This window comes from Cucumis sativus, chromosome 5, assembly GCF_000004075.3.
Source record: "Cucumis sativus cultivar 9930 chromosome 5, Cucumber_9930_V3, whole genome shotgun sequence".
Classification (NCBI taxonomy): domain Eukaryota; kingdom Viridiplantae; phylum Streptophyta; class Magnoliopsida; order Cucurbitales; family Cucurbitaceae; genus Cucumis; species Cucumis sativus.
In genome coordinates this window covers 13,662,913-13,678,502 of record NC_026659.2, presented here as the reverse complement: position 1 = coordinate 13,678,502, position 15,590 = coordinate 13,662,913, and the positions used below count along the sequence as shown (strand labels likewise).

General features: G+C 25.6%; 1 protein-coding gene across 1 annotated transcript; it reads right to left on the bottom strand.

The window, feature by feature from the left end:
- Positions 1 to 4,101: 4,101 nt before the first annotated feature.
- LOC101210216 (type IV inositol polyphosphate 5-phosphatase 9) lies at positions 4,102 to 8,672 on the bottom strand. Its single transcript, XM_004150108.3, has 8 exons — positions 8,572 to 8,672; positions 8,290 to 8,468; positions 8,085 to 8,183; positions 7,679 to 7,931; positions 7,176 to 7,360; positions 5,270 to 5,378; positions 4,948 to 5,099; positions 4,102 to 4,640 (listed from the first exon to the last, which is right to left on the bottom strand). Exons 1-8 carry the CDS (start codon positions 8,590 to 8,592, stop codon positions 4,343 to 4,345), a joined length of 1,296 nt encoding a protein of 431 aa, XP_004150156.2. The 5' UTR covers positions 8,593 to 8,672; the 3' UTR covers positions 4,102 to 4,342.
- Positions 8,673 to 15,590: the final 6,918 nt, after the last annotated feature.

Sequence of the window (15,590 nt, the reverse complement as noted above, 5' to 3'; positions counted from 1 at the left end):
ACGAGTCTTTTTTAACAATGGAACAAAATATTTAAAATAATTTCGAAAAAAAAACTCATGAACCCATGATGAAAGGTACACTCGTGATTAATTGACATCCAATATAAGTCGATAAAAAGCAAAAGAAAAATTGGAGAATAGGAATATGGAAAGAAAGAGCAAATATTTTAAAGAATGCAGAAGAAGACAAAAAACATGGAAAGAAAGGAAAGAAAAAGTATTGCATAAAGTAGAAGAAAAAAGATGGGGAAGAAAAGAAAAAAATACAAAAGATAAAGAAGGACAAACTTGAAACTTTTTTAAAAAATGATCAATTTAATAGGCCTTTTTTATTTTTTACCGGACACCGAATATTTTAGTGATTTATTATATTTATAAAAATAAACTAATTATTATATTTAAATTGTAATTATATATGTTGCAATTTGATATTGTTTAGCTAATTCCAAACTCAAAAACAAACAAAAGAAACCGTTGTTGTGTTTTCGTTTTTTAAAATTATAATATAGGATTATTGAGTATAGTTATGGGAGTTTGAAAAATAATACTAAAAAATCTCTATATTTTAAAAAAGAGTTATGCATAGGGAGTGTTTAGGTTCCTTTTGTCTTTACATTTTTCATCAATTTTCACATTGCTCTTCACTCTTTGTCAAGGGTTATGAGGTCTCCATTTAAAAGATAGTGGAGGCGATCTTTTAAATTTTTAGTTTACAAAATAATAAATTTCTATTTTTTAAAAAATAAATTCTTAGTTCAAGTAAATACAATTGGTATTGAAAAAAAAATGTTTTGTTTTCAAATTACATACAAAATAGGATATATTGAAAAAAATAAATAAAATAGGATTGAAGTCTAAACTATCTTTAAAAATAGGATAGTTTAGGTTTGGAGCAAAGTACATTACTTTCATTAATTTGTCATAATATAAGTGGCCAAGCATGTTGTGCATGTGTAAGTTTATTCAAATAATAACACCAATATTTTCTTTTGTTTTTTAGGTTATTTAATTGTTTTTAATATTTTTAATTAAATAAAATCATATATATAGTTTAGTCACTCATTACAAAACGAAATGAAACCAATTAAATATTATTTAAAATATTAAAACACATTTTCAAGAAAAAGATGAAAAATGAAATTTGCAAAAAGAAAGAAATTAAATTTTAATATTAACGATAGAAATGCATCTTTCTAAGAAAATCTAAAATAAAATATATTACTAAAACTGATATTTTAAAAACATTTTTTAAAGAAAAGGACGAAAACTGAAATATGAAAAAAATAATAATAAAAGAATCGAAATTGGGAACTAAAATTTAATATTAATATTAGAAATACATCTTTCTAAAATATCTAAAATAAAATATATTACTAAAACCGATATTTTGAAAACATATTTTTACGAAAAAAAAACTAAGATTGAAGTCTTCAAAGAAATGAAATTAATTAAAAGAATTGAAATTGAAAACTAAATTTTAATAAGATAATAATGGAATCAATTTTAGTAAGTAAACAATTTTTTTCACTTTTTGCTCTAGGTAGAAGTTTGTTTTTTTTTTTTTTTGAACAAATATAACAGGTGGATATTAAAACAAAATGATAACTCGTGTGTATTAGTGTTTCTAAATAGGAAGGAAAGATGAAGTTTCTTTATAAACAATGTGTTTAAATGCAAAATTTGTAAATATTATTGACGTTTATTTATTTAACCTGACTTATGATTAGTGAGCCAAACATCCTATAATAATTGAACTAATAAGATTATACTTTGTCACAAAATATGGTTTGTATGAGAAAAAGTAAACCAACGGAACAAAATAAAGATGGATGAAACATGAAAAAATTAGAGAGGATGAAATGTAAAAATAGATCATAAAATATATTTGAAACCGATGTCGATATTGAATTAAAATATAATTAATTTAAAAGGAAGTCTACAAACTTTTTAAGATTATATGGAAGTATTTAAGCATTTATGTAATGTATTAGACTACAAAGACCCCACACACCAATTTTTTGTGTTAGACAAATTTGTACATTTAGCGTTGGTGGTTTTTAGCGATACCCAGAGCAATTAAAAGTCATTAAAGACCCTATTTTACACTCAAAATTAAAACTTGCACAAATTTATAATATTTCTTCTAAAGAATATATTGGAGAAACATTGTAACATTTTTTCTTAAAGTAATTAATGGAATTGAATAACTTATTGTATGATGACCTTGGTATTAAAGAATTTTTCTAAAAAAGTAATTAAAGATTTGATTGGTGAAAAAAAAATTTACAAAGAAACAAAAAGCAATAGAAAAAATTGAAAGAGAGGTCAAAGTAACACTTTTTTAGAACGAGTATAATGATGAGGAAAGGGTTGGAAAATGGAGTATAGATGGAAACTTTTTGGTAGGACCTAATGTTTGGAAGGTTTGGATACAGCTTGCATTCCGCCGACGAAAATTAAAATACAAAAGAGAAAGAAAAACTTTAGGGATATTGATGAAGATCAGATTCCATGGTGGCACTGATCCTGTATATCTCATATACACTTCCCTTTCTGTACTACGGAAGATGACATTTTATGGTTTGTGTTGGGCCACATGATCCACATCACACGGCCTCCAATACCTCTCAAATCCAACTTCATTTTAAATGGGTATATACCAAAACGACTTTCAACTCAATGAATTCACCTACTCAAATTATTTCATCTACAATACCCAATGACTAAGTTTTGTGAAGATAAATTGAACTTTAACAAATTTTTAAAAAAGAAAAAAAAAATGTTTTAGGAGAGAAAATGATGGCTATTTTTTTTTTTCTCAAAAGCAATTCGGTCATGAAGCATATTTAAATATATATTATTTGTGGTGATTCAAATAGTTGAGTGAGTCTTTTATTCATGTTAATTTTTTAAAAAATAAAATAGTGCAACTTTACTTGAATGATTATATATCATTATTTTAAAATGGTGCAAATATGATAAAATCTATAAATAATAGATTATAATCAATATACTCTTTTCAATAATATAGTTTATCATTAGTAAAATGGAAGAGTTTTGTATTGGACGTGATTGCTACATATGTTTTTCTCACTTTCTCCCATACTACTTTGCCTATTACCATTCTTGTCAACTCTTACAATCTTAGCCTTGGCCCACACAACTTTTCTTCTTCCAAACTTTTAGTTTTATTTTCATATTCTTTGTTAGGCCCAATAATTAATTCATAGGCCTTTGTGATTTTTTGAAGGCCCACTCTACATGTCCAAGTTTACCAAAATTTGACTGCTTTCAACAAATAATGCTATGCTCTTTGGTGATCACTTTAGGTTCAAATTACCCTATAGGATAAAGATTTGGCTTACCACTCTACATCATTGGACTGATTGAGTTAGGTTCAAGTAAGAAAAAAAAAATTATTGTTTAAATTGCAAGTTTATTATTATTTTTTTTAAAAAAAAAAATTTCTAAACTTCAAGAAGTCTTTAATATGTTTTAAAACATTCCGTTTGTGTTTATTAATTAGGACTCTAAAATCTTCGGTTTGTATTCAATAGATCATTAATCTATTAGTCATTACAAAAATTGAAAGTTTAGAGTCTCACAAACATACAATTATTGAATTTTATATTAAACTAATCGATTACCTTTTAAAAATTTACAGCATACATGCCAATGACCTATTAGATAAAATGATAAAGTTTTACAAACTCAATCAAAAACATTTGTAAAGTTTAAACAGTAGCTATGAGTGGTAGTGCACTTTGTGTGCTATTTGATAGTTTAATAATTAATTAACAAATTTGGCACAAATATTTGATTATTTGGTAGAAGTTGGAGTATTGTGAGCAAACTGAATTAGTTATTGAATACATAATTGGGCAAATTGGAAGAATAAACTCAAAAGCAAAATTAAGAGATTTAAGATTGGCTCTAGAATTGGCTACAAGAGAATTGAACCAATTAAGACTTTGAATGTTGATGGAACAAAGATAATGACATCAATGGCTTAATGTGAATATGAGAATTAAAGAACTTAGAGCTTCTAAACTTAAATGACAAAATTTGTGCAAAAGCAAAAGAGTAAACAATTCTTTCATGAACACAAAATTAAGAAGCATTGATTCGCAAGTTCAAGTCCATCTTTATATAAAAAGGGGCAGTGTAGAAAGAGCTCAAAAAAGCTATAAATAAAAGAAAAAACTAACCAAAAAATATACAATCGATTCAACCTCAAGAAATATAATATCTAAATCTAACCTAATTTTTGTACGTCTATCATATATGTTACACAGTACACAATATTTAATAATTGAACATCTCTTCCTTTTTCAATTAAACGTCATTTAAGATGGTCTTGAAAGGTTGATTTATTCTTACATATGAAATTAACAGTAGAAAACATCTCTTCGTCTTCGTACTCGTCCTCTTCTTGGTCCTCGACAAATGGAGTAGTAGAATTATTTAGTTGTTCAAATCTGTTTGATAAAAAGTAACTACGTAAAGTTTTCAAGCTTGTTAAGGTATCAACTTCTGCCGTAAAAACAGCCATTACAGGTCTATGATCTGATAGTTTTGATTCCCCTCGATTGTATGATATTTGTTTTAGTCCCTTGCCGTTCCATAAAATTCGGTCACACCTGAATTTTCAAACAAAACTTGTAATTTTAAATTATAGAAAACTAGGTTAAAGTATTAATTTGGTGGATAAAGTTTGAAATGTTAAAACAATTATTTTTATTATTATTAAAAGAAAAACCCTAAATATTAAAAGAAATAATTGGAGTTTAAAAAAGAAATTGGTTCAAAATAAATTTGGATATATATCTAAATATTTTGTAGGTGAGTGGTAATTTTTCTTCATTATTATTATATTATATTTTTAATTAGAAAGAAAAAGAAAAAGATTGGAATATAATATAAGAAAAGAGAGTAAATATTAATTACCAAGCAGGAGCTCTCCTTTTTTCAGATTTAAGGCCATGCAAACTTCCATAATAAGCCTCTGAGTTTCTATAATATTTGTAGGTTGGCCCAAATTTTATGTTCCCTTCTTCCCATCCTTCCAATACTTCACCATCCATCATCTCCATCTTTAGCTTCATTTATCATTTCCAAATACCCAATCAAACATAACATTAATTTAACAAATATATATATATCTATATTAAACATTTTTCTCACAATTGTATAATTTACAATATTACTTCATTTAACTCTAAAACTCCTATATAGTTTTGCAATTTAGTATTATGAAATTGAAATTTACCTGATCATTTTGTAATAAAGTGTCCCAATCCTTTCTTTCAACCAACACTCTCGTAGTTTCTTCTGGTAGAGAAACTCTATAATTCAAGTCCCCAAGCAATACCACTCGGCTGCATTATTTAAAACAAATACATCAATAAATCCACAATTATTTATTAGATTCTTAAAAAAAAAAAATGATGTCTCATTCCTCAATATTTGATAAAGTGTCCAAGTAAATACATAGTATTTTATCTACAATTGTGTAAATTTTGTTGCTTCATTTTCACATTTCACCATTAAAATTAAATGTAACTTTCAATGTGGAGAATCTTTGGACACGTAGAGATGTAAATAGAATTGTAGATAGAACGGTGTGAAATTTTGATAACTACACTCAATTTAATTTTAAATTATTTTTCAAAAGTCAACTCAAATAATTCATAAAAAAGAAGAAAAAAAATCAATCAATCAATCAAAATATAATATTTTCACCATATATTAAATCACCATTTTTCATGGTGCTTCAATCAATCTTCACAAAATCTAACAAATTAATTTAAATTTCCCACTAGATGTTATAAATTCATTGAAACGTAGGAAGATTGATATAAAATTTTCAGTTTTTTTCCAAATAAAAATAAGAAAAAAAGCGATATAAGGAAAGATTTTTGAGTAGGACTTAGAAGATAATATTTATATGTAGAAAATACAAAGGAATGAAGACAATTTCAACCTCAGCAATAATGAAGCTGACCAAAGATTTATTTATGACTTAATTTTGAATAAATTAGCTTCCCAGTTATGCAGTTTGTCGCTTTAATTTAGGAGTTTGTCGATCAGTAATTGTCTATTTTTCGACTAATTAATTACTTAATTAGTCAACCATACATTAATAAATTTAATTCATGTATATGTAAAATATAATGTACAAATCCCTTATTTACTTATTTTTTTGGTTCTCTATAGATTCATGATTTACACTAACCTAATTCACTTTTGTTATTTGGGTTTAAGTCAAAATAAATACATTATTGAAACATGACAAATATGTATATTTTCACATATTTAAACATGTTAATCACAAATATTGATACGAAATCAAAATATATAAATTAATTTTTTAAAACGATAATATATTTCTATAAAAATATTTTTTCAAATATATCAAAATTAACTAAAATATTTACAAAATATACTAAAATATCACAATCTATCTATTATGAACCACAATAGACAAAAGTAGATTATTATCTGTGTGTCTATTTATATTTATCGAAACTTGATTACTTGTAGACTAGAATAATTGTTTTAAATAGTAAAATTGTTGTTATTATCTATCGACGATAGACAATGATAATAATAAATATTGATATAAATATATGCATCTATCATTATTTACGGTTGATAAACAACCTTGCAAAGAAAATAAAGAATATGTTATTGTATTGTTTCCAAGTCAAAAAGAAATATTATTGTGGTCAAATTATGGTAAGTATTAGTATTCTAATAGTTTTGATAGTTGTTAATATTTGGATCATTTTCCGATTTTCAAATTTAACTTTAAAAAATATTATATCATAATTAATAAACAAAACCCAAATAAAATAGTTGTCTAAACTTGTCTTTTAGAGTTATACAAAAGAAAAGAAAGACCAACAACATTAACGTAATATTAAACAACGTTTTTCCAACGGAGAAAATTAATATTCTTCCTACGTCGCATTTTTCTAAAAAAGAATATAAATAAATTATCACGTAACAACATGTGAATAAGTTTAATGTTGTTGTTTTTAATCGATCTAAGTTAACCCTAGTTTTACTAAAATTATAGGTTACTAGAAAATCATTATTCAATATTAAAAAAAGAAGAATAGTTAAAAGAAAAAAAAGGGTAAAAAAAGAGAAGTAATTTAGATAGAGCTTACTCATGTTGGAGAATTTTTTTAGGCAAATCAAGAGAAGGGCCTTTAGGAAAGGTAGTGCGACATAAAATGTCAGAAACATTTTGATTTCTATTCTTTTCATCACCTTCTTTACCACCGGATGCCAAATGAGTGCATACAAAACAGAAGCTTGTTTCATGCAATCGAAATCTAACTGATACTGATCCCTGAATTAAATGAAACCAAAAGGAAAAAAAAAAAAAAACAAATTTTTAACAACTATATATTTTTTTAGTAGAAGAGTTTTGAATTCTTAATACAAACTAGATAACAAACAAATGATTTATAGATACTAAGGATTTGAGGCTAAAACTCAAAAACCAAAATACAGTTAACAAAATGTATTTTGTTTATTTTATTTTATTTTTTTTGTTAATTTTGATTATTATTAGGAAAACAAGCTAGACAGAAAAGTAGCAATATTATCATAGAAAACTTAGAAACAAAAATGTTACGAAAGAAAAGTGTTATGCATACGGATATACCTTGTTGCCAAGGCAGCTCATAATGCCACAACCAATGCAAGAGACACTTGGACTTCGAATGAATGGATGAAGATCACTTCGAACCCATATTGATATCATTATTCCAACCATTTGTTTGCTTATTATACACTTGAAGTTTTGTTTCACTTTCTTCTTCAATGCTTCTCTTATCATTGAATTCCATTTTGAACATATTTTTCTATTCTCTGATCCAAACACATTTGAGGCTTTCAACGGCACAATTTCTTGGAAACTGCATATATATATATATATATAAAATTAAATTAACACCAACAAATTAAAAACATTACTAATACACTTCATTCTAATTTAGTAATATATATTCATAAAGGTAATAAACAGAATTACATAAATGACTTTACCCCAAAAGTGAAAAGGAAATTACCCAAAAACATAGATGTCACAAGAAATATCCACTAAATCCTCCATGTCCAAATCATCATTTGGTGCAACTCCTCCAACATTCCATGTACTAACAAAAACCCTAGAAAGAGAAGTTTGAAATTGAAATGAAAAATTATTAAAGAAAAAAAAGAGGGAGTTATATATATATATATATATAAAAAAAGAGATTAATTATTGTTAATTACTTGTAATTTTGGGTTGGAGGTTTATAGAAGGCATTTGGGACAGAAGAAGATTGAGCAAAGAGTGGAATTTCAAGCAAAGCCTCTGAATTATTATTGTTACTTGGAATATCGGCCACAAAGTTATTGCTTCCCAATCTCTTCTTCAAAATCTTATTAGCAACTAATCTTGGCCACATGACCTAAAAATTTAAAAGAGATATGGAAAAAAAAAATCAAAAAAAAAAAGAAGCTAAATATGCAAATGCATAAATGAAATGAGAAATTTAGAGAAAAGGTTATTACTTCTCCATGCTTCCCAGCCATGGGGTCTTGGGAGAAGAAAAAAAGCAGAATGGGAAAAAAAAAGAAAAGAGAATTATGGAATGTAGAAAGAGAGAATAATGTGATAAATGAAGGTTAATGTGAGAAGAAAATAAAAATAATGAAGCACATAATGACAAAATTAAGATTATATATATAAGAATCGTGAAATTGATTAAGGTCCCCTCTTTGGCAAGTTGGTGACGATAGTGATGATGTGAAGAAACATGGGTCTAGCTAGCTTAGGGAGTAGGGTTTCTTTTTCTTTTTCTTTTTTTCTTTTTTAAAATTTTAAATTGGGTTGTGATTTTGAAAGGGAAATTAAATTAAGAAAATTAGGAATTGATTTAAGTAAGTGCAAGTTGAAGAGATGGGGATAATAATGGGTCCAAACCCAGCATATTCCAATTTGAATATTCAAAGCAACTTTTATTATTGCCTCAATTATAGGGAACAGTACTCATCCTTTATATGTACATATGAAAGTACTTTCAACTCCTTTAGTTTTTACTCATATACCAAAGCTTTCCAGCTTAAGTCAACCCGCTAATATAGTTCTACAAAATGTGGTTGATTATATGCACCTTCATCTCATTTGACTAACCTAAAATATATGAGGTTTCTTCATTTTTTTAACATGCATCTTCAACCTATCAAATTATTTTTAGTTTCTTTTTTTTTTTTGAGATCTAAATTTAAAATCTTCCATTTGGTTACTCTTTTACTGCCAATTAATTTTGAGAGAAAATCTTATATATATATATATATCGTTGATGACAAAAATTGACCGCAAAATAAATGTACTAATCATTTGAATTTCATGTGCTTTTGACAACAAATTTGCATCTCGTGAAATAAGTTATTACTTGCAAAACTATTAGAACAACCATTGCGGTGCTTACCACAAATATATATATATACTACACTTTGATGCTTAAGTTAGTTTTCAGAACAATGATTAGAACAACTGTTTATGAAAGAAAATACTTAACCATGAAGATATAATGTTATAGATACGAACAAGGGCTAAAACTTAGATTTTCCTTTTCTTCTTTTTAAATAGGATAAAAAAAAATGTTGGATTGAGCTTAATTAAATAGGAAAACTAGTTGAGGAAGGCTAGCTAGCCTCAACCTCCAAGGTGGAGGTTAGCCTTTCTTTTTTTTGTCGAATGACCCAAACATACCTCTAATTGTGGGCTTGTAAAAGGCATGCTTAAAAATGAGGCAAGTTGATTGATGGGCTAGTTAGTCCTCAATGGAGCCAAATGACCAAATCAACCCTCTTCTTGCATTCCAACCGTTGTTCACATTTGCATGTTTCTAGTTTATCTTAGATTTAGTAGGGATGATGTAACTTCCTATGTTTATACTTAAACCTCTTCTTAGTCTTTCTCATGTTAGAATTAAAAAGATAGAACATGACCGCCAATTAACATGGAGAGAGAATTGAGGGGCTGGAAGAAGCATGTCTTGTAAAACATGGGTCGACCTCGACCTCGACCTCAACCTTAACCTAGAAGGGAAATTAGGTTAGTCGACCATGTACTTTCTTATAATCTTATTTGAGATTTTTAGGTTGTCTTTTGTGTTTTTTGAGCTTGAAAATAATTTTGCTATACATAGTTTTACCCTCAATGTTATTTAATTTCCTTTTTGGTGTTCACTCATCTTAAGTCCAAAATTATCTATGAAGCTGTTGGAATAAGGTCATATACATCTAGAGTTGCATTATTTCATGAATGAACATGTCTTCTAAAAAATAGCCAATTTTAAAGAAGAGACGAGACTATTTGAATGACCACAAATAATTTAGAAAATTTCACATTTTTCAAGTTATTTTTAAAAATAAATTTTCCACAATGATTTCTCTCATAGACATTTCTTCCCTTTTGTAAACTTTATTTAAATTTGGTTTATTTCCACAAAGTATAGTTCAAATTAAATCTTGTGGACGGGGTGCTACTTCCATGAAAAAGTTAATTTATTTTTTTCTAAGAGACAATTATATTAATAATAGAATTCAAGTACTAGAGTGCGAGTAAAATTGTTTCAAGAAGACAACATGTTCAATTCGTTGAGCTGAGCTTATATTTGATTTATTAGGTACTACAATTTTTTTAAACTTTTTTTGATAATATTATTCATATATCAGAAAATACTCTCAATGTTATCTTTCAGTTTTTCTTCTCTTTCAAATATATATACGCGATTTGAATTCTAGTTTAAACAATTATTTAAAATTTATTAGATATTATATTTAAGTAGTACTGAACCATTAAATATAGTTGAGAATAGCTATTATTAATTTAAATGTGAACATAATAATTATTTTGCATAAGTGTCCTTTTGTAGGATTGTTATATAATTTATAATACATTATTGCATACTACATATTATATTTCTAAACGTTTTTATCTATATTAAATATAATTTTTCACTGTAAAACTTAAAATACAAAACGAATCTGAATAAAATAAAAATATAAAATTGTTGTTTCTTTTTGTTAAATTCTAACCATATCATAATAATAATAATAAAAATACTAACCTCATATATGTTAAATTGTGTATGAATTTAAAAACGTTAGATACAATTCAAATTGTCAACTAAACATAATCAACTAGTCATCTAACAAACTTTAAAACTCACTCCAACTAAATTTCTAATACACTTCTTATAATTAAGATTTTTATATCTTGGAGATGGATAATAAACATATAGTATAAACAATTAATAATTGATATGATCAAATTATTCATTAATATTACTCGTTTTTATAGACCTTAGGTACAAAAGTTTTCCTTTAGATAATCTATGATACTGTGAAATATTAAGAGCTGAGGAAATTATTGTTTGCCATCGTAGACTTAAAATTTTATTGACATGCAAATATTTGTATATCAATATTTTTACATTTTCATAAATTTGTTATTAATATGAGAGACTTATCAATAATTTTATTTATATCATAGAAAAATCAATAAAAACATAAATATCATCAATATAAATATAATATAAATAATACACGGATTTGGTTCGGTTATTTGAAAACGATAAAATTTATATTTACTATTTTATAAACTTTTGTTTTTATATTTTTTTTAAAATATTAATCAAGATTGATACTTTATAGATATAAAGTATGTAAAATTAAGACCTCCATATTTCATGTTGGACTTACTCTTTAATTAACTAATTATTATATATGCATTTTTTTCTTGAAAAAAATTAAATATTATATGTTGTGAGCGTTTACTAGACAGACTCAATCCTCATGGACGACGGCCCTAAGGTTTAATACTTTTATTTCAACTTGCTTTTATATTATCAATTATTAATTATCATTTTCTATCATTAAAAACAATTATGAACGATGCAAATCTAAGTTTTCTTCCCAGATGCCAACAAAAACTTATAGAAGTTTATTATATATATAAAAAAATTAGAATTAAAATATTTATTCTGTTATTTTCCTATCATAACTCTTGTTAATCTATTTATTTGTTATTAACTTATTATTTAGCTATTAAAAGTGAATTATTAATCACATCATCCCTACCACAAATTCTATTTTTTTTTTTAGTTTTACTGTTAATTACACGTAAACACTCTTGATATTATTAATGAAATGTTTGAGTTTAAGACATGAAACTGATTTCCACCTGATCTGTTGAAAGTAATATATTATATTATATTACGACTTGTGTAGTATAGGTTTGGAAATGAGATATTTTTTTTAAAAAATTATCATAGGAAAAAGGTAAAAATTGACCTTGACCATATAAATAATATAGGACTAATTTCATAAGCTAAAACATACTTTAATACAAAGATTGAACACGGAAAGGAAAATGTGGAATAGGAGAAAAATAAAATTCACTGCAATAAATAATTGTGAGACACATATTGATAGTAATTTCATATATATGGCTGACATATAGTTTGAATATATGCATATTGAATATCCTATCATTGACATCTTCTCTTACAACTTGACAATTTTTTTTTATAAAAATCCCCTTCATTTTACATAAAATCTTTAGGATTGATTATTACTTAGAATACTATCTTTTTAGTATATATATAACTCCAACTTTAAAATTTCAAATTCAAAACTAAGATAGATTGAAAATATAAAATATATGTTTGTTTTAAAAAGTTGTACAAATTTGAATGACAAAATCTAAATATTGTCTTTTCATTATTATATAGTGAATCAAAATAAAGATAAATAGAATCTATAACTTCTACCAAACATGCCTTCGTATATTATTGGTGTTTAGTGTAAACTTGCACTAATATCAATTGTATCTTTTTGTTAGAGGTATTACCTGTTTAAAAGTAAAGGAATATACTCGGTATATGAGTTGTTAGTAGTATACTCGATACATGACTTTGGTCTTAGCATTTCATGCACACTAATGTGGCTAACAACATAGACTGCAACCGAACTAAGAGAACTTATGTACCAAGTATACGATTTTGCTCTTTAACCTAAACTACCCCATATATATTTTACAATAGTTTTAACTTTGATCCCAATTTTGTTTATTCTTTTTCTCTACCCTATTTTTATCACGCTAGTTTGGAAATACATTATTCTTGAACTTTATCCCATATGATTTAATAAGTTGAGTTATGTGCGAAATTTAAGAAATAAATTCGACTAAAATAACCTACACCCCAAACATACACTATTATAATCCCATAAACTATAATAACCAACTCAATATTATCATAAGGAGGTAAAAATTCTGTAATGAAAACTTTGATAAGAATAACATGACTTCCCTGCATCTATCTCCACAAATGATATAACATCTACTGATGATCACTTTTCTCATGCAAGAGTACTCCAAACAAATTTGTTCCTTCTCTGTTCTCTTATATGCTTGATCCAACAACCCAAAATTAAAGCTTATAAAAAAAATCATTTGTTGTGCATTAGGTTATCTAGAATTGGTTTTAGTGTTTGTGGACGGGTTCTTTCTTCTTTTAACCCCTTTAATTCACTACAGTTTTTTATCATCTATGGTCCCCTTTTTGTTATATATTTTAAAAATACTTGAAAGCTCTTCTTCTAAAAACAAATTTAGCGACTAAAAATAACTTTTTGGAAGATTAATTCACCGACCAAACTATTGTTTATATAAAGAAAATTTTATTCTATACAAATAATACACAACCTTGTAATTCTTAACACCATATCCCAAACACTTCTACTACTAAATATACATATATATAAAAATATATTTGCAACTAGTGAAATTTTACAACTTATATACGATAGATCACGATAGACTATTATTTATGTGTATCTAAGTCTAAAACACATATAGTTGCTAGTCTATATTACAAATAGATTGTGATATATATATTTTTGTTATATTTGTAATTTGTTTTTTGTTTATTTGGGTATGTACGAAAATAATTGTAATATTATCTAATTAGAACCATGATAAATGATTCAAAACTAATAGATTACTATAAAACCTCGTGGATGGCTTCGAGATAGGATTTTTTTTGGTTCTAGATAAGTACAAATAGATTATTTTATACTTCAATTTGTACGTGAAATTCTGAAACATTGTTTCTACTTGGAATGGTAGCTTTTGGAAAGTTTATAAAAAGATCCATGATAATGTTCTAATTTTAGAAAGAACAGGGTAGTTAATTTTAATTAAAAAATTATTGATCTACTTTAATCTTTGTTATTCAAAGTGTCGAATTAGTTATAAATATAATGATGGATAAAACAAGTTGATTGAGAATAGAAAAAGAAAGAAAAAAAAAAAGATCTTCGATTATTTAATGTTATTTATTTTGTTCTGTCATGTAATGGAACACGAATTATATAGTGACCTAGGAACAGTATCAAACCTAACATTATATATTTTGTATAGTTTCAAATCTTGAAATAGGAAAAGAAAAATTATTTTATTTTTTTACAATATTTAAAATAATTCCAATATATACTAAAGTGTGACAGAAGAAATAACAATAATAAAACCCACTTGTGTGTATTTTTATAAAATTTGATTGCCAATTTGTTGAATCTGATAGGGACATAAAAGAACCCCAAATCACCAATGGGATGTAGTGTTTGGATTTTCTTAATCATGAGTGCAAATGGGGAAATATGACATCTTAATATTATTTTTTTCAATTTTAAAATAATTTATTTGGTTGGTTGACCCTATTTAGGCTGTTTTTTTAATAAACATTTTGAGGACCATGGAAAATCAGGTTAATCACATTAGTCTCTAACCCACAAATATATTATTCTTTCCTTAATTATCCAAATGTATAGTTGCATTCATTTGGTTTTCAAATGGTCTCTTTTATTTTAAATTTATATTGTATGGTGTGTGACATATCGTTTACATAGTTTCATTAATAAATTTGTTTGTTAATGTAAAATATTGTCGTAAATTTTTTGGAAAGTAGCTACAATTTGTTTAATTCTTTGATTTTCAATTTCAAAATGAGAAGCTAAAATAAAAAATAAAATTGAGATGATCTTGATTGAATACATAGTTTTTATTTTTTTATTATTTTATATTCAAAATTTTATTTGTTAAATTTACTAACCCATTGTTTTTAATTTAAAATTGTACTCTCATATAATACAAAGAAAACAACTATATTACTTCATGAAGTTTATTAAAATTAAACTCGTGTTGAATTTAAGAATATATATATAAAAAAAACAAATGTTATAAATTAATTATCCTTTTGATTTTAAAAGAAAAGATTATCATAAAACAAGTTTTATAAAGGTATGTTTATATATATATATATATATATAGTTTTAAAGTAGGAGCAATACATAAATAAGGATGAGAGGAGATAATTTTATCAAATAGATAGATTTTTAATGAGAAGTCCTACTAATCATTTAGGCTAAGTTAGTTAACTATTTGTTTTTTTTTTTATTAAAATTAATTTCATTTTATTTTACAATAATTTACATTTTTTATGAGTAAAATAGTTGAATTA